The sequence below is a fragment of the Aquarana catesbeiana genome, linkage group LG08 (assembly GCF_042186555.1).
Source record: "Aquarana catesbeiana isolate 2022-GZ linkage group LG08, ASM4218655v1, whole genome shotgun sequence".
NCBI classification, from domain to species: Eukaryota; Metazoa; Chordata; class Amphibia; order Anura; family Ranidae; genus Aquarana; species Aquarana catesbeiana.
In genome coordinates this window covers 23,062,310-23,081,297 of record NC_133331.1, presented here as the reverse complement: position 1 = coordinate 23,081,297, position 18,988 = coordinate 23,062,310, and the positions used below count along the sequence as shown (strand labels likewise).

The following is an 18,988-nucleotide window of genomic DNA, read 5'->3' as shown; positions in this document are numbered from 1 at the left end:
TTCGTGCGAACTTTCGGTCCGTTCGCGGGTTCTGGTGCGAACCGAACCGGGGGGTGTTCGGCTCATCCCTACTTAGGAGTGATAAGATCACAGGACCTTACCATTGGGTAATCAGAAAATGTTGTGCCAGTAACGCCAAACTGAGTTTACAGAGCATGACACAGCTGGAGGTATCTATAAAAGGCTGTACGAGAGAGTACATACCTACACTGCAAATCTGAGAATGAGGCCAAAACATTTCCATTCTATATGTCCATTAATGTAACACTACCTCTACATTCCCAGAAGAAATAATCAAACTCGGGCAACATGGAGTTGTGCCACAAGGGTAGCTCCAGAGTGATATCCATAAACTCATCTATTTTTTTTAGCTTCTCTCCATTCCATATGTGCTAGGGTTAGAATTGGTATGCACAGTCTCTTCCCAGAGAGGAAAAGGGAGGCTCTAATGCAATCAGCCAGTGCTTTCAATTTAACACATGAGTCAAATGTGACATCGTATAGCCAATCCACCAAGTCGCGCAAGTGCCCTGCTAAATAGTAGATACATATTGGGAAGTGCCATACCAGCTTCAGCCTTGGGCCTCTGCAGAACAGAGATTGTTTCCTTCTATTGCTCGCCCATATAAATGACATAAACAATATATTTAGGGTCTTAAAATGATTTAGGTACTACCATTGGTATGTAAGTAGTTATGTTTAAGCATGTAGGTAGAAGTACCATCTTTATTAAATTAATTCTGCCTGCCACTGACAGAGGAAGTTTGAACCAGATATTAAGTTTAATCATATGAAGCAGAGGCTCTAGGTTAAGTTTCAGAGCTTCCGTTTGTGATAGTGTAATAATTACTCCCAAGTATTTAAATGAGGACACCACCTTAAGTGGACAGTCTGTTGCATTTTGAGAATAGGCCGGAGGACGAAGACATCAACGCCGATTTATCCAGTGCCGTTTATAAATGGCATAGGGTAAATGACCATCCACCACTTTGCTGTTTTTGGACATACAGCTGTATAAATGTGTTGTGAGAGTCAACACTTTCATTAAGATCTGTGTTTAACATCCCCAAACCAGAGCTAAAGGGTATTTTAAAGCCTTCATCAAAACTTGCTGAAAGCTCTGCAACTGCTTTGTAAAAGTTGGCTCTACGCAAGGCTCCAATACAAAGTTAAGACATGGGAACAAGTCCTTGTTGAGTTTTTTTTGTTACTTGCGCTTATTGCTTTACTTTTTCTTTTCTCAGCTATCATGGTATTCAGAACAAGTCCAACATGGCTGTGATAGACATTCCTCTCTTATCGGGATATATAATGGAATACCGTTCTCTTTCTAAGGTATCGTTCCTAAAGCCATGTGGCAGAATTATACCTGGCAAAGCGTCATAAATGATTTGTTGTGGGAATAGAGGGGCAGGCTACGGTTTGCAGCATAAAAGATAGTTGAAATGCTTGAATTTCAACACAGATTGTGGCAGATGCACAGGTGTGACTTGAAGGAGAACACTAGTTGAGAAAAACTTGCCAATAAACATATCGTATAGCCAGAAGTAAGACACTCGTGTTTATTGAGCGAAGGGTATTGTGACTGCTACAGCTTACAGACCAGAGTGCTGTTTCTCAAAATGTTGCACCAAATCTGAGAGACTCTTTTCTGTTCAAGCATGACTGTGCCACTTTGTACAAAGCCAGCTCCACAAAGACATGGTTGACCAGTTTTGGTGTTGAGCAAGTTGAGTATCCTCATAAAAGAAAAACAATCACTCCCAGTGCTCAGAGGTCCTCCACAGAGAAATGGCTATACAGGCGACACGTCCATTCATGGCCCAATGCTTGGCAAATGCAGCCCACTTCAGATGGGGGAATCCAATGTGAAACTACAAAGTTGCTAAACTGGGAAGGCACAAACATCTAGTGCATATCCCAAAAAATTTATATGCATTACCCAATAGAATTCATACTCCCAAAAGTGCAGTGTTAAACATGTAAGCCAGAAGATACCACGTGGTGCAAGGTTCAAATGCTCCAACAAAATCCTGTATACTAGAAAACTGATGGGTTTTGGGGGCGCACACCCTTCCTCAGAGCTGAAATGCATCAGCTTTCTAGTATACACAAAATAGAGTGTTTATATATAAAAAAACATATAATTTTATTCGTGGTGAAAAATACAATTGTTAAAAACAAGCAATAGATATCTAAGATAACATAGTAGAACTACATAGTAACCATGATAAGCAATACATAGTAAGTCGTGATGAAGAGCTCTTCTCAAGCCCGACGCGTTTCGGGGTACTTAATATTTGTAAGGTCCTCCTTCAGGGGAATAGTTGAGAGAGAAGGGTTCATCTGAGCTGAAGATATATAATGATTTGCTTGTGAGAAAGAGCTACATACGCCGGACACTTGGCTGTGAGGCTGTCTTTGTGCACCCTTTTTTCCATCTAAGAGACGCCTTTCTGTGATCTCAGCACGCCGCTCTGGCTTGCGCGCGCCCGGGTCGGGCGGGACGGGAGTACTGTCACACTTCCCCACGGTGACTGCAGCCTACCAACCTGCATCTCTCACCATCTAACCATCTAAGTATCAGCATCCACATTGGTTACATCACTATTGCTTACTCTCATACCCGGCCCTTCCTCTGTGGCCCTCCTTGCTTTTAGCAAAAATCTCTTTCTCACAAGCAAATCATTATATATCTTCAGCTCAGATGAACCCTTCTCTCTCAACTATGCCCCTGAAGAAGGACCTTACAAATATTAAGTACCCCGAAACGCGTCGGGCTTGAGAAGAGCTCTTCATCACGACTTACTATGTATTGCTTATCATGGTTACTATGTAGTTCTACTATGTTATCTTAGATATCTATTGCTTGTTTTTAACAATTGTATTTTTCACCACGAATAAAATTATATGTTTTTTTATATATAAACACTCTCTATTTTGTATAAACTTTGTTTGCCCATGCAAGTGCCGGAAAAGTCCACCTAGGAGAACCCTTTGTTTTGTGTCTATATATTATTGGACGTGGCACGGCCCTCTTCCCTAAACTAGTTGGTCACCCTCTCTTTGTTCAGCTTTCTAGTATAAGGTAGGTTGTTGGAGCATTTGAACCTTGCTCCACATGGCACCTTCCAGCATACATGTTTGACACTGCACTTTTGAGCATATGCATTCTGGTTGGTTATATTGTCTTTGAATAAAACACTTTTTGGGTAATTCACTAGGTGTTTGCATCTTTCCCTTTTTTTTGTCTTTGCAACTTGATTGTCCTGCACAGAGCCCTGACCGCAACACTACTAAGCACCTTTGGGATAAATTGGAATGCAGATCATAAGCCAGGTCTTTTCATCCAACATCAATATTTGACTGAATAAGCACAAATTCCCCTAGACACACTCCAAAATCTCCTGGAAAGCCTCCTATGAAGATTGGTGACCATTATAGCCACAACGATTGAAGGAGTGGGGACCCCAAGTTAATGGCTATGGTTTTAAAATGTGAGCAGGTCAACTTAAGCCAATATAGTCAGGTGCCCACAACATTTGGCATAATTGTCTGGATTTTTTTTTTTTTTTTTTTGACTGATTGGCTTGTTGAGGTAAGCATCCCTATCAGGCAGGCTCTTAAACAATGAAGTTGTAGGTAGATGTTGTATGCCATAGTTTTATGTAGAGAACTTTAGGGGTTTCATCTGATATACTCAGTAACAGACTTGTACTTGTGTCTCACGTGGTTTTCTTATACTTGTTTTATTTTTAATTTGCAGCTGCAATCTATGTTTCCCAGAGTTGAACAGATGAAAAACCATCTCATTTTGTATTTAAATAATGTAAGTCCTCCCCTGAAGTGAAATCTGAATGTAACGCTCACCCACAGAGGAGCTGCTGAGAATATTCCCAGGTCTCCCTTGCTAGTACAGAGGTGCCAGGCTCGCACAGTCCCGCGCACACTAAAGTATATTCATTAAAGAGCATTGTCGATGTAGACCATTTCCACAGGGACAGAAAGGAGCATCATAAGGCCAACACCCCCAAATCCTAACACAAGGGACGACAAAAAAGCCACCAGGCCAGTTTCCATAAATATTAGTCCAATTTAGGGACAAAAAATAAGTAACCATTCTCATGCATCAATTCCCATGCATAGACACTAGGCCTCAGGAGGTAGTCCATATATGATGGTTCCATCTCCAGCATCATGCTTATCCCTAAGCAGGTGATCAGGCACTATAGCTGGCCTCTGTGTTCTTCACCTATAGCAGCCCTCTTTCCCATAAGGCAAGGCCTACCATTACTCAGCTGCCCCCAGGACTTATACAATGCTATAGCGCCTGGCTACCACGCCAGGACAGGTGCAAAGTGAGCACAGCAAACAGGTTGGCAGACAGGCAGAATGGTTCAATAACCGTCCAGGTACAAGGCAGGCAAGGTTCAGAATAGTCAGGGTCAAATCCATAGTCAAAAGGCAGGCATAGAGTAGTTGATACAATCTGAGCTTGTCAACAAAGGAATCCTGACAGCAGAGCAGGAAAAGGGCAGACAAACAGCGTATGTATTATGTGCTCAAGCTCTCTAACAAGCTTGAGACTGCAGGCTTTGCTGGCTTAAATCTGGTTTGTTCTCCACCCAGAGACTGGCCACATCAATCACATTGCAGGTGGACAAACAGGGAGAATGTGTCACAGCCAAAACCAGGATGCTGGAATGAGACCAGCAGCTATCAAGAATCAGGTTGGGCTAAACGGTCCTGACATCCAGCCTTAACATTGCCAGACTGAACTTCTGTCTTTGGAATTTTCTGCCTAGGAGATGTTTTTTACTATTTATTGCTGAAGAACTTGGAGAGGAGTTCAGAGTCACAGGATACTCCAAAATGATAATAGCAATCAATGGGAGGACCAACTTCTTAACAGAATATCCTTATAGAAGCAGGCACAAGCTACACTCCCAAATCAGGTCTTACTCATGATGTCCCAGGAGCTGCTTGCCACCCAGCATCCATAGGTACATCTTCACTAGGGATGAGCTTAGAGTTCGAGTCAAACTCATGTTCGACTCGAACATTGGCTGTTCGCAAGTTCGCCGAATAGCGAACAATTTGGGGTGTTCGCGGCAAATTCGAATGCCGCGGAACACCCTTTAAAAGTCTATGGGAGAAATCAAAAGTGCTAATTTTAAAGGCTAATATGCAAGTTATTGTCATAAAAAGTGTTTGGGGACCTGGGTCCTGCCCCAGGGGACATGGATCAATGCAAAAAAAAGTTTTAAAAACGGCCGTTTTTTCAGGAGCAGTGATTTTAATAATGCTTAAAGTCAATCAATAAAAGTGTAATATCCCTTTAAATTTCGTACCTGGGGGGTGTCTATAGTATGCCTGTAAAGGGGCGCATGTTTCCTGTGTTTAGAACAGTCTGACAGCAAAATGACATTTTGAAGGAAAAAACTCATTTAAAACTACCCGCGGCTATTGCATTGCCGACAATACACTTAGAAGTTCATTGATAAAAACGGCATGGGAATTCCCCAAAGGGGAACCCCGAACCAAAATTTTAAAAAAAAAATGACGTGGGAGTCCCCCTAAATTCTATACCAGGCCCTTCAGGTCTGATATGGATATTAAGGGGAACCCCGGCCAAAATTAAAAAAAAAAAATGACGTGGGGTTCCCCCTAAATTCCATACCAGACCCTTCAGGTCTGGTATGGATTTTAAGGGGAACCCTGCGCCAAAAAAAAAAAAAAAAACGGCGTGGGGTCCCCCCAAAAATCCATACCAGACCCTTATCCGAGCACGCAACCTGGCAGGCCGCAGGAAAAGAGGGGGGGACGAGAGTGCGGCCCCCCTCCTACCTGAACCGTACCAGGCCACATACCCTCAACATTGGGAGGGTGCTTTGGGGTAGCCCCCCAAAACACCTTGTCCCCATGTTGATGAGGACAAGGGCCTCATCCCCACAACCCTGGCCGGTGGTTGTGGGGGTCTGCGGGTGGGGGGCTTATCGGAATCTGGAAGCCCCCTTTAACAAGGTGACCCCCAGATCCCGCCCCCCCCCCCTGTGTGAAATGGTAAGGGGGTACATAAGTACCCCTACCATTTCACGAAAAAAGTGTCAAAAATGTTAAAAATGACAAGAGACAGTTTTTGACAATTCCTTTATTTAAATGCTTCTTCTTTCTTCTATCTTCCTTCATCTTCTGGTTCTTCTGGCTCTTCTGGTTCTTCCTCCGGCGTTCTCGTCCAGCATCTCCTCCGCGGCGTCTTCTATCTTCTTCTCCTCGGGCCGCTCCGCACCCATGGCATGGGGGGAGGCTCCCGCTCTTCTCTTCATCTTCTTCATCTTCTTCTCTTCTTCTTTTCTTCTCTTCTTCTCTTCTTCATTTTCTTCTCCGGGCCGCTCCGCAATCCATGCTGGCATGGAGGGAGGCTCCCGCTGTGTGACGGCGCTCCTCGTCTGACAGTTCTTAAATAATGGGGGGCGGGGCCACTCGGTGACCCCGCCCCCCTCTGACGCACGGGACATGACGGGACTTCCCTGTGGCATTCCCCGTGACGTCACAGGGAAGTCCCGTCAAGTCACCGTGCGTCAGAGGGGGGCGGGGTCACCGGGTGGCCCCGCCCCCCGTTATTTAAGAACTGTCAGACGAGGAGCGCCGTCACACAGCGGGAGCCTCCCTCCATGCCAGCATGGATTGCGGAGCGGCCCGGAGAAGAAAATGAAGAAGAGAAGAAGAGAAGAAAAGAAGAAGAGAAGAGCGGGAGCCTCCCCCCCATGCCATGGGTGCGGAGCGGCCCGAGGAGAAGAAGATAGAAGACGCCGCGGAGGAGATGCTGGACGAGAACGCCGGAGGAAGAACCAGAAGAGCCAGAAGAACCAGAAGAACCAGAAGATGAAGGAAGATAGAAGAAAGAAGAAGCATTTAAATAAAGGAATTGTCAAAAACTGTCTCTTGTCATTTTTAACATTTTTGACACTTTTTTCGTGAAATGGTAGGGGTACTTATGTACCCCCTTACCATTTCACACAGGAGGGGGGCCGGGATCTGGGGGTCACCTTGTTAAAGGGGGCTTCCAGATTCCGATAAGCCCCCCGCCCGCAGACCCCCACAACCACCGGCCAGGGTTGTGGGGATGAGGCCCTTGTCCTCATCAACATGGGGACAAGGTGTTTTGGGGGGCTACCCCAAAGCACCCTCCCAATGTTGAGGGCATGTGGCCTGGTATGGTTCAGGAGGGAGGGGGGGCCGCACTCTCGTCCCCCCCTCTTTTCCTGCGGCCTGCCAGGTTGCGTGCTCGGATAAGGGTCTGGTATGGATTTTTGGGGGGACCCCACGCCGTTTTTTTTTTTTTTTTTTTGGCGCGGGGTTCCCCTTAAAATCCATACCAGACCTGAAGGGTCTGGTATGGAATTTAGGGGGAACCCCACGTCATTTTTTTTTTTTTTAATTTTGGCCGGGGTTCCCCTTAATATCCATACCAGACCTGAAGGGCCTGGTATGGAATTTAGGAGGACTCCCACGTCATTTTTTTTTTTTTATTTTGGTTCGGGGTTCCCCTTTGGGGAATTCCCATGCCGTTTTTATCAATGAACTTCTATGTGTATTGTCGGCAATGCAATAGCCGCGGGTAGTTTTAAATGAGTTTTTTCCTTCAAAATGTCATTTTGCTGTCAGACTGTTCTAAACACAGGAAACATGCGCCCCTTTACAGGCATACTATAGACACCCCCCAGGTACGAAATTTAAAGGGATATTACACTTTTATTGTTTGACTTTAAGCATTATTAAAATCACTGCTCCTGAAAAAACGGCCGTTTTTAAAACTTTTTTTTGCATTGATCCATGTCCCCTGGGGCAGGACCCAGGTCCCCAAACACTTTTTATGACAATAACTTGCATATAAGCCTTTAAAATTAGCACTTTTGTTTATTCATGTTCGTGTCCCATAGACTTTAACGGTGTTCGCGTGTTCGAACGAACTTTTTTCCTGTTCGCATGTTCTGGTGTTCGGCTCATCCCTAATCTTCACTGATGGAGATAATAGATCCTTCTCCAGACCTGGACTTCCGAACAGTGTCCTCCAGCAAAAATCCATTAGCAATCTCCTCCAGGCCCTCAGCCCAGCTCCTAAGGCCCAGACTGCAATTGTCTTAGTGGTCAGGAGCAGCAGCCCCAGGAGAACTGGACATCTCTCTGGAGAGGGTAGAATACTCTAGCAAGGCCTCCCAAAACGTTATTACCTCCCCAGCCACCTTCTAGTTGTCATCCTTAGGGATTGGCTGGAACATAATATGTATGCTGGCCATTTGACTCTTCCTGTCCTACATTCTAAACTTCTTCCAGAAGCAGATGAGAGAAATCAAGCACCCTAGCTAGGAAAACCTGAACAGACTAAAATATTCAACCACTGCTCCAATAACTGCAACAAAGCCAAAAATAAAAATTTAGCCTAGCAGCCTAACTAGAGGAGAGCCCTTCTGCATAATCCCCTGTAATACAAAATGGTAAAACACTTTTTTTTTTTTTTTTTTTTTTATGTTTAAACTGATTTTTGCTTACCTTTTGCAGATGACCAGTGAAGGTGTCTCCTTTAATGTAACACAAGAAATGAGACCCAGAGTGGAGAACTTCCAGCCAAAAACAGTTTGGGTCTACGACTACTACGAGAAAGGTGACCTACACTCTGTTTTTAAATCTGCATTTTTATCCCAATTCCAGATCTATAAGTATTTGCAGCCCATAAATATAAAACGTTTACAGTTCCAAGGTTTTTGTTTTTTTTTAATGCACATGATTAGAGCCTGAGGCTCTAATTGGCTTCAAAAAAGCATTTGCTCAGGGTGCAGATCGCCACCTTCCCATATGTCTGTCTCCCACGGGGGGTGTGGGGTTTTGCGTTGGTTTGCTGCCCCCCCCCCAAATATTGAGCACGAGACGCCACTGAACTTAATCTATGTGGCAATACCAAACTGGTCAACAACACTTACAGAGAACCCTGCAGAAATTGCAGAGAGTGATGCTCTGATGCTGACAACATCTGGCAGAGAAGGCAGCTGGAAGGCAGTTGTGCAACAAAGCACCTGTAGCAGAAAAGATCCTGTTTGAAGAACTGCTGAACAGTCCCTATTCTGTCCCTCCTCCACTGGATCCTCTCCCTAACCAGCAGGTTCCTGTCCCTGACCTAACCACATCCAAAAATGCACACCAACTATTTTAGCACCTCCCACACTTTTAATGGCCCCGGAGGTCATCCTGGCCAAGGTGTGCTAGTAAAGATGTTCTCTTTAATGAGACGTCATGGACCCTTGATGTCTCACCTGCCTTTCACTGAAGATAATGTAGTACAGATGGCACTCCCATTAGCTTCTTCCTTGTGACAACAGAAATTGGAAGTGACATGTGATACCCCTTATTGGCTAACATGGTAAAGGACTCCATATAGGATAAAGGTACAAAATTCCCATAGGGAATGTTTAGCAGAGAGAGAAAAACCTGGAAGTTGAACTCGGCGTCGCCCTGGGTGTCTCTGGGGCAGGAAGCGTCCTCGGCGGGGATAGACAATAATAAAAACTTGGTATAGGATCAAAGCCTACCCTAACTTATGACAATGGTTTCTCATTTTACTAACGTCAGTAGACCTGCTGGACATAGGCGTCTGCACCAACCCCTTCCTTTTCTGAATGAACACAGTAAATGATCTGTACTGATCACTCCTTTGTTCATTCTTAACTGAAGCATAGTAAACTATTGCATTCCGCACAGAGCACTTCCCATTCCTTCACTGTCCAGTGCAGCTGAGACTGGAGAAAGGGACTGGGGAATCTGTCCTCAGTCCCTTTCCCTGTCTCAAGTGTTTAGACCCTTGATATTTCTTTATCTTACATCACGGGACACCGAGCACCATAATAATGATTATGTGGGGTTATACGCTTACCTTTAGGTGATTGGACACTGGCAACCAATAGTAAGACGGCTCCTCCCACATAACCCCTCCCACACCGGAAGGACCTCAGTTTTTTCGCCAGTGTCTTGAAGGTGATGGTCACGGATAGTGAAGCTCTGCAGTTTCTTCTAAGAAGGTCCCACTGAGGACGTTATAATCGGATCCATTCGGATGGCTTACTAAAGCTAAAGTGGATGGTACCCGAACCTCGGCTCAAGAACGAGGTCTTGCTTGTAATGTGTCCTATTTTAGGCGCTGGACCCTTGTTAAAAGTAGGTATTTCTGGTCTACTTTGCCCAAGGAAACCTCAAAGGGTGCTTTACAGGTCCAGGGGTGTGGACCCCAATATATGGGGGACCCGGTCCCTGAAGGTCCTTAGAGGTGCTACCCGCTGTGATGGGGGAAGATTGGGCCTGGCAAGACAGGCCCTGCTGCATGGGATGGTGAGTACTCCCCTTTCTCATATATACATATAAAAAACATAAGCAGACAATATATAGTATAACTCCGTGGTGGCCAGAGTGGAGAAAGGGGACAGGACACAGAAGGGGGATGCACTCACTTTTGTAAATGAGTGTGGGCATCAATCCAACGAACGCCGAGTTCGTATACCTCAAAAGGGTGTCTTCAAACCGTCCCCATTTCCTCAATGCTCGTCACAATGGGATGAATATATGTGAAGTGTTGGAAGAGTGCACATAGCGTGATCCCATATATAAATCGGTTTATTAGGTTAAAAACAACATGGTACACTTACATTTAGCAGAAGGCTATAGTAAAAAACATCCACGAGCACCGAGCTCGTATCCTATCGTCAGTCTGTGACAGTTCCCGTGCTCCAATCCTGATGCGTATCGTCACGTCTCATGACTTCATCAGAGGATAACACGGGGTGAAGAGTCTATGCTTTTATATGGTCTCTCTGTAATGGGCGTTTGGCGACCATTTTCTCGAAGCCCGCCACTACAAACATGGATGCCCGGCGGCCATTTTCCCGAAGCCCGCCACTGCACTGGGTGAACCCAGCACTGGACAAATCCGTTGGCCATTTTGTTGAGGTCTCACTCTAATATTAAAAGAGGCACTAGTAGTCATAATCATGCTTAATAAAAGGCAGCCAAGAGGCGCAGCAAGCCGCACACACTGCAAGGTCCATAGCAGTCAACTAATATATGTAATCCTGGAAAAAAAATATAAATAAACTGGGAAACGTCTAGCAAACTAAAAAAGTGTATAAAAAGAGGCAAGTATACAGTAAAAATGAGAATACAAAAATCAGCAAAATTAAAAGAAAAAAAAACAAAAAAAAAAAAACAAGTGGTTAGTCCAGTGGGAGAGGGGAAATCCAATAAATGTCAAAAGTAATAGATAATATAAAAAATTGTTTAAAAAATATATGAAATAAGCAGAGATAGCAAAAAGATACTGGAGCTCGGGGAATACCACAGGCTCACTGAAAGGGGATGCATAAGGTAAATACACTAAGATTAAAATATGTATATATAACAGTGATAACAATATAGCAAAACAAAAAGATAAAAAATATATAAATAGAGAGGGCAGGAGGCGGAGCCTAGCAGAGCAGACATGCATTGTTAGAGCTCCACACCGCTGAGGAGAGAAGAGAAGGACAAAGCGGAGCCTGCAGGCTCAAAAGGTATCCATTTGAACCTTTTTGCCCCAGGGAAGAAACTGTGAAAGTTTGGGCAGGAAATATGGTACTGGGAGGAAACCGTGGCAGAAATAAAAATCACCTCACAAAGAGCTCACAGGCACTCACTGCAGCTGAAGCAGCTCCAGTCACCTCACAAGATACAGCATCAGGGCGCTCTCACAGACAGAAAATGTCACAGCAAGACTCTCCATTTGAGTCAGATACAGAACAAATCCTCTCACAAACTTCTCCACAAGCCTCCTCAGTATCCCCAGTAATATTATTACAATTTGAAAAGATGCTTCATAAGGCTTTAAAACAAACCTCAGACCAAATAACAAAAAGCCTAACCAAAGAAATAAGAGAGCTGGGAAACCGCACCGCAGCCTTAGAAATAAAAATGGATGAAATTGAAATTACAACCCAAGAAAATATAACAGAATTGGAACAATTAAAAAAAGAGAATTTAATACTTCAAACTAAGCTCGAAGATTACGAAAATAGAGCCAGACGTTCAAACTTGCGCATAAGGGGAATACCTGAAACTGTGACAGACCTGCAATCTACTATTACTGCTCTATTACAAGAACTAAAGCCAGATATCCCTATTGAACGTTTAGAACTGGACAGAATACACAGAGCCCTCACAGCCAAAAAGAAAGATGGACCCCCACGTGATATAATCACAAAATTTCATTATTACAGAACGAAAGAACAAATACTAATTGCTGCAAGAGAAAAAAAGGAACTTAATTTTCAAGGACACAATTATCAAATTTTTGCTGACCTATCCCAACTTACTATTACTAAAAGACGATCCATGAAACCCCAACTAATGGAACTGCAACGCCACAACATTATGTATCAATGGGGCTTCCCCTTTTCAGTCAGATTTAACTACCAAGGTACAATTTACAGAAGCAGATCAGCAGATGAACTACAACAAACCCTTTTAAAATTAAATCTGACAGAACCCACAAGCAGCAACACTCCCACACGCAGAAGAATAGCGTCATCTTCACCTTCAGGCAGCACCCAGAAAATTTCAGAACAAAATGGGAATCATCATTCTCACAAAAGAGGTCGTTATGCCACATCATCCATGGACCAAGAAGATTCAATGGACTGAAATCCTAATTCCTGATATCTCTTCATTTATTATACTAAGAGATGGTTCTCTATAAAAAACCTATATTTATAACTGAATGTAACTGCATTCTGATAGTCACACACTGTGTGGGATCATGTTACATTCCAGTTATATTTCTTATTACTTCTGATTCATATAGCCTTAGAATATATAAGTGAAATAAAGAAATTCTTGTTCAGTTATATATTATCAGGTAATAACAATAGATTTATTACTTTTTAGGACAAATATGTTCAATAATCCAGAAGTAATGGAAGCTTTTTCTTTCTTTTCTTAAAACAAATATATTATTACCTAACTAGTTCCTAGAATTATGTTTTTGTTTATTCTAATCTGAAGCAATACAACCTCAATTTTATGAGTTAACATATCTAAACAGTTACATATGAATAAAATATGTAATTGTTTACTCTAAAAGGGTTAAAATCCCAAAATAATTCAAACTATCTTCATCAATACCAAAGTTATTAACAGTACCTTTCTAACTGAATTATTTAGCCTAGGGCAAGACTAACCATATACAACCACCCTGGAATAAATAATTTCAACAAAAACTATATTCTGCACTCCAATTAATGAAACATCATTTTGATGTCTTTTGACATAGCACTTCTCTCCTGTAAGCGGAAGATCCGTGTACCCCCATTAGCCCTCCTCATTCTCCCAACCATATTATGTGGGAGTGTGACGAAGGCACTTATTCCCCTGAGAGAGATATTTATTCTCTTTCACGGGTAAATTGTGATTACTTGCAAAAAATAATTTATACAATGTATCATCTAATCTCATATGTTTTTTGTTTACTCTTTACTCCAGAATTCACTGGTTTCTTTTCTATCTATTCATCTCTTCAGTCCACACAGGTTGATCTGCGCAGTCAGCTCTGCATAACAAAAAGTAAGTCAAAACTATTTGATCTATTGCCATGGCACCACTGAATATACTTTCCCTGAATGTTCAGGGAATAAATGTCCCTCAAAAAAGGACCAAAGCCTTCCGTACTTTCCATAACAAGAAGGCTCACATAGTATGCCTCCAAGAAACACACTTCACCAAAGATTCTACTCCAAAATATATTTCTCCTTTTTATCAACAAATTTACACGGCTTCTGCCTGTACCAAGCAAAGGGGAACTCTAATTGCATTTCACCGATCCACACCATTCACCTTATCATCAGAAATTAAAGACCCAGAAGGTAGATACCTGATACTCATGGGTTATATAATGGATACAGCAATCACGGTGATTTCCTACTACGCTCCTAACAAACAACCTACACCATTCCTCTCACATATATTACAAGTGATTAATACACACAAAATAGGAACAGTGATAATGTGTGGGGATTCAAACCAGGTCCTCCTCCCATTTCTAGATAAATCACCTTTTACACCATCCAAAATAACCTCTAGATTACCTTTTTCTCAACTTCTTTCCAAATACAATCTGGTAGATTCATGGAGAGAAAGTAACCCAATGAAAAAGAAATTCACTTATTTCTCGCACCCTCATCAAACCTTCACCAGAATAGATCATATTTTTCTAACAATAGGAATGATACCAGAAATTATTGCATCAGATATAATTCCGATTCCGTGGTCTGACCATAATGCAGTATACACTACTATAGCCTCAGCCATACCAAAAGCGCATGACCCAACGTGGTACTTACCGGACATAATGCTCAAACACCCACTACATCAGATGGCCATTGAACAAGCTTTAAAGGAATACATATCAATTAATAATACAACAGACATCTCCCCAATAACACTGTGGGAAGCTCATAAGCCTGTCTTGCGTGGTACAATACAAAGACAAATGGCACTATTTAAACGGGAACGCAAAAATCTAGCAAAAAAACTAGAACTCAATTTTAATGCAGCCTACATATCATTTCAAGATAATCCATCTCAGAGTACAAAATCTCATCTGGAAAAATCTAGATTGGAATACGATCTATTTCTCACTGAGTCAGTTGATAAATCCCTCAAACGCTCCAAACACAATTTCTACATGAATACAAACAAACCAGGTACATATTTGGCTCGGGCATTAAATTCAACTAACAAATCTTTCAAACCAATACGTTTGAAATTATCAAAAAATGTTTACACTTGTAATCCAGTTAAAATAGTCCATCAATTTCACTCACATCTCGCAACTTTATACAAGACAAACAATGAATTTAATCCTACAGAAGCTGAATCCTTCTTCTCAAAAATAACCTTACCTGAGTTATCTCAGAATCAAAAAAGCAGTTTGGATGAGCCTATAACTATAGATGAAGTTGCTAACGCCATAAAAGACCTAAAACTTAACAAAAGACCAGGCCCAGACGGCTACTCGGCTTTATATTATAAAACATTCTCAGAAATACTCTCTCCCATTCTCACTGTAACTTTTAACAAACTTCTAGATGGACATTCTTTTCGGCAAGAAACACTAATGGCAATTGTTTGTATGATCCCAAAACCCCTTTCTGATGATACTTCCTGTGTGAATTATCGGCCTATCTCTCTGTTAAACCTCGATATTAAATTATTAGCAAAAATAATAGCAAAACGCCTCAATAGCATTATAGGAAAATTAATACATAGAGATCAAGTAGACTTCATGCCAAATAGACAGGCAGGCAATAATATACGCAGGGCAGTGTTATTGGCACATATTGCTAAAAAACGGAAAATCCCTTTATGTTTTCTATCTCTCGATATTAAGAGGGCATTTGACACAGTATCCTGGCAATATATGCAATATTCATTACAAAAATGGGGTTTTGGACCCCACTTTTTAACATGGATCAAAGCATTATATAATAAACCCAAAGCCTATATAAAATATGCTGGATACAAATCTGAAGCCTTTAATATCGAAAGAGGTACCCGACAGGGTTGCCCATTATCTCCTTTATTATTTGCCCTTATACTCGAACCCATGGCCCAATACATCAGAACAAACCAAGCTATAACTGGCATTGAAGTAGGAGGTATTACACACAAATTATGTATATTTGCAGACGATATATTACTTTTTCTATCATCACCACAGGTCTCTGGTCCTAACTTAATACCAGCTCTTGATGGATTTGCAGCCCTATCCGGCCTTATGATTAATCCTAAGAAATGCCTAGTGCTTAATATTTCACTCACAAACATGGAATTGATCCCGGCTAGGGCTGCACTCCCATTCACATGGGCAGAAAAATCAATCCCATATCTTGGAATTCATTTAACAGCATCTCATTCTGACTTATTCTCAACCAATTATCCTCCTGTATTAAGACAGATCACAAATCTAATAAAACAATGGTCGCAACTTCCTTTATCCTGGATAGGGAAGATTAATGCAATCAAAATTACTATTCTACCCAAATTGCTTTATCTATTCAGAGTCCTCCCTATTCCAATTCCTTCCTATTTTTTGAGAATAGTACAAAAAAGAGCAACTTCGTTTATATGGGGCTCTTCTAAACCACGTATACCTATACACACACTACATCTTCCCAAAAATAAAGGAGGCCTGGGATACCCTAATTTTACTAACTACTACAGAGCAGCACATTTGGCCAGTCTGTCCAAATACCATGCAAAACAGGAAATCCCATTATGGGTATTTATAGAGGCTTCAGAAAATGACCCTCTATTAATATCAAATTTATTATGGCTTGATCCTAAAGACCGCTTTAAAATTCATAATCCCATAACTAAACACTTCTTATCTCTCTGGGATAAACTAAAAACCAAATATCAGTTACAATCTCCACATAATCCTCTCCTTTCTTTTATCAGAAATCCAGCCTTTTATCCGGCATGGATCTACCCAAATTCTTTTAAAGCTTGGACAACATCAGGCATTCAGACACTAAATGACTTCATAGCATCTAAATCATTCCTTTCATTCCCATCGCTTAGAGAAAAATATGATCTACCAAACTCTGAGATATTTAGATATCTCCAAATCAAAAATTTCTATACACCATTCCTAAAGGGGGATACACCATTATCCCAATTATCCATTTTTGAATCAATCTGTACAAAAGATCCATTTGCTAAAGGTACAATTTCATCACTTTATAATCAATTATATGGAGTAGCAAATCTTAATAGACCCTCTTACGTTCAGAGGTGGGAGGAGGACCTGGGACGAACTTTAGAAGACACGGACTGGTCTAACATATGGCTCACATCTAAGTCATCTTCACCCAACATCTTAGCACTGGAGACAAATTATAAAGTCCTAACTCGCTGGTACCTTGTACCCGCTAGAGTGGCAAAATATTCACCTAATACCTCAACTCTTTGTTTTCGAGGATGCCCAGAAATAGGCACATATTTACACATATGGTGGACGTGCCCAGTAATCCAAACCTTCTGGAAGGAAGTCTTCGTGATTGCATCTAAAATATTTAAAAAATAATACAACCAGATCCATATTTAACTTTACTTAATCTAAAACCGGAATGGTTAACACTCTCTCAATTCAAACTTATGATCCAACTAATAACGGCTGCAAAACAAACAGTGGCCAAGGCATGGAAATCTCCTACATTGGTACTAGCAGAAACAATTCACAGAATGAATAATACAATGTCCCATGCTAAGATGGTAGCCATCGATCAAAATCAAATTCCAAAATTTGAAAAACTTTGGCATCCTTGGATAAAACAACAGTTCCTGTCAAACTTCAATGACTCTGTCCTGTTGCCATGGTAACAGATTAAATGACTTACAGAGACACCCATTCTAAGGCTTCAAAGAGAACTAAAAAGAATAATAAACTGACGAGCGGGACAACCTTGTGGACCATACCTCTACCTTTCAACCCTTTTTCTTCTTTCTCTTTCCTTTTCTCCACCTTACGATTAAAGCTCATTATCAGAATTTATTTGACCTATATACACTCTACTTGTAAACAATATGTATAGTAGGTATAAATCATTTAAATACATACAAAAGTAACTAAGGAAATGATATATATCTTTAATTTAGGTTTACGTGAACCCAATGTTTAATATTTGAAATTTCATGATATTTACCTATATAAACCCTACTGTAAAACAATGAGCTTACTTTATAGATCCTTGTAAACTTACTTTATGTATCTTTATAACATTGTATACTCAATAAACTTCTTTTGACAAGGAAAAAAATATATAAATAAAACTGATCAGGAGAGTGTATAAGAAAATCGGTAAAAAATTAGAAAAGGAGAGGATATGGGACCCTGTGTACATAATCGCATGGGGTGCAGAAGATTAATAGTCGCTAAGAAAGCAATTCAGGTCAAACTCGATGTTAAGCCCTTTGGGTACAAGAGTGTCCAAAGAAAAGATCCATTGGGACTCGAGTTGACTTAGAATTCTCACTTTGTGTCCCCCACGCCATGGTTTGGTGTAGGGCACAATACCCCAAAATCTCAGATGGCTAGGGTCTCTATTGTGACATTTATCAAAATGCCTAGAGACATTGTGTTTGTCATACCCCTTTTGAATGTTTTGAACATGTTCCTTGATACGAATTCTCAATAGCCTTTTGGTACGGCCAATGTATTGGAGGCCACAGCTGCACTCCAATATATAGACCGCTCCCTCAGAATTACACCCAATAAACTTGTTGATCTCATATTTTGTGCCATTGCTGTTTGATGGGTAAGAAAACACTTTTTGGTTCGGACGTTTAGTACAGGTACAGGCATAACATCGTTTACAAGGGTAAAATCCCTTGCCTGTGAAGAAAGAAAATTGTTTCTTTGGAGGATCAATCACGCTTTTAACTAACCAATCTTAGTGTGGGTGCCCTTTTGTAGATAAATTTAGGTTTATCTGGTAGCACCTCCCTGAGCCCTCTATCAGATTTCAAAATATGCCAGTGTCGTGATATGATGCTTTCGATCTTCTTATATTGAGAGTTGTACTCAAGGACTAGGGGCACCTGATCCTGTTGACATGTTGGTCTTTTGTCTTCAAGCAATACTGGTCATTTGTCCTATTTCTTCGATTTTTTTCCCTTATAAACTCTTGATTGTAACCTTTATGAATCTCTCTCCAATCAGACTGGCCTGCATGTAGAAGTCTTTTTCAAGAGTACAATTACGTCTTAGTCGCATGATCTGGCCTTTAGGGAGTATCTACTCTGAGTATTTGAAGCATTTGTTTCGTGTCACGAAGATAGGCCTTAGTGCTTTGTACAGCCGGTTGAAGATATTTGTCGATGTATTCTCCCAATCTTGCTGTGATTGATTCTA

At 41.4% G+C, this 18,988-nt stretch overlaps 1 protein-coding gene across 2 annotated transcripts in view; it reads left to right on the top strand.

Annotated features, from left to right (window-relative positions):
- The window catches only part of LOC141105638 (ovostatin-like), a 208,961-nt gene that overhangs the window by 169,948 nt on the left and 20,025 nt on the right, over window positions 1-18,988 (top strand). For both annotated transcript variants that reach the window (XM_073595608.1, XM_073595607.1), the window contains exons 32-34: window positions 1,245-1,335; window positions 3,767-3,829; window positions 8,563-8,665. In XM_073595608.1, coding sequence (XP_073451709.1) covers window positions 1,245-1,335; window positions 3,767-3,829; window positions 8,563-8,665 — 257 coding nt within the window. The remainder of the gene's footprint in view (window positions 1-1,244; window positions 1,336-3,766; window positions 3,830-8,562; window positions 8,666-18,988) is intronic.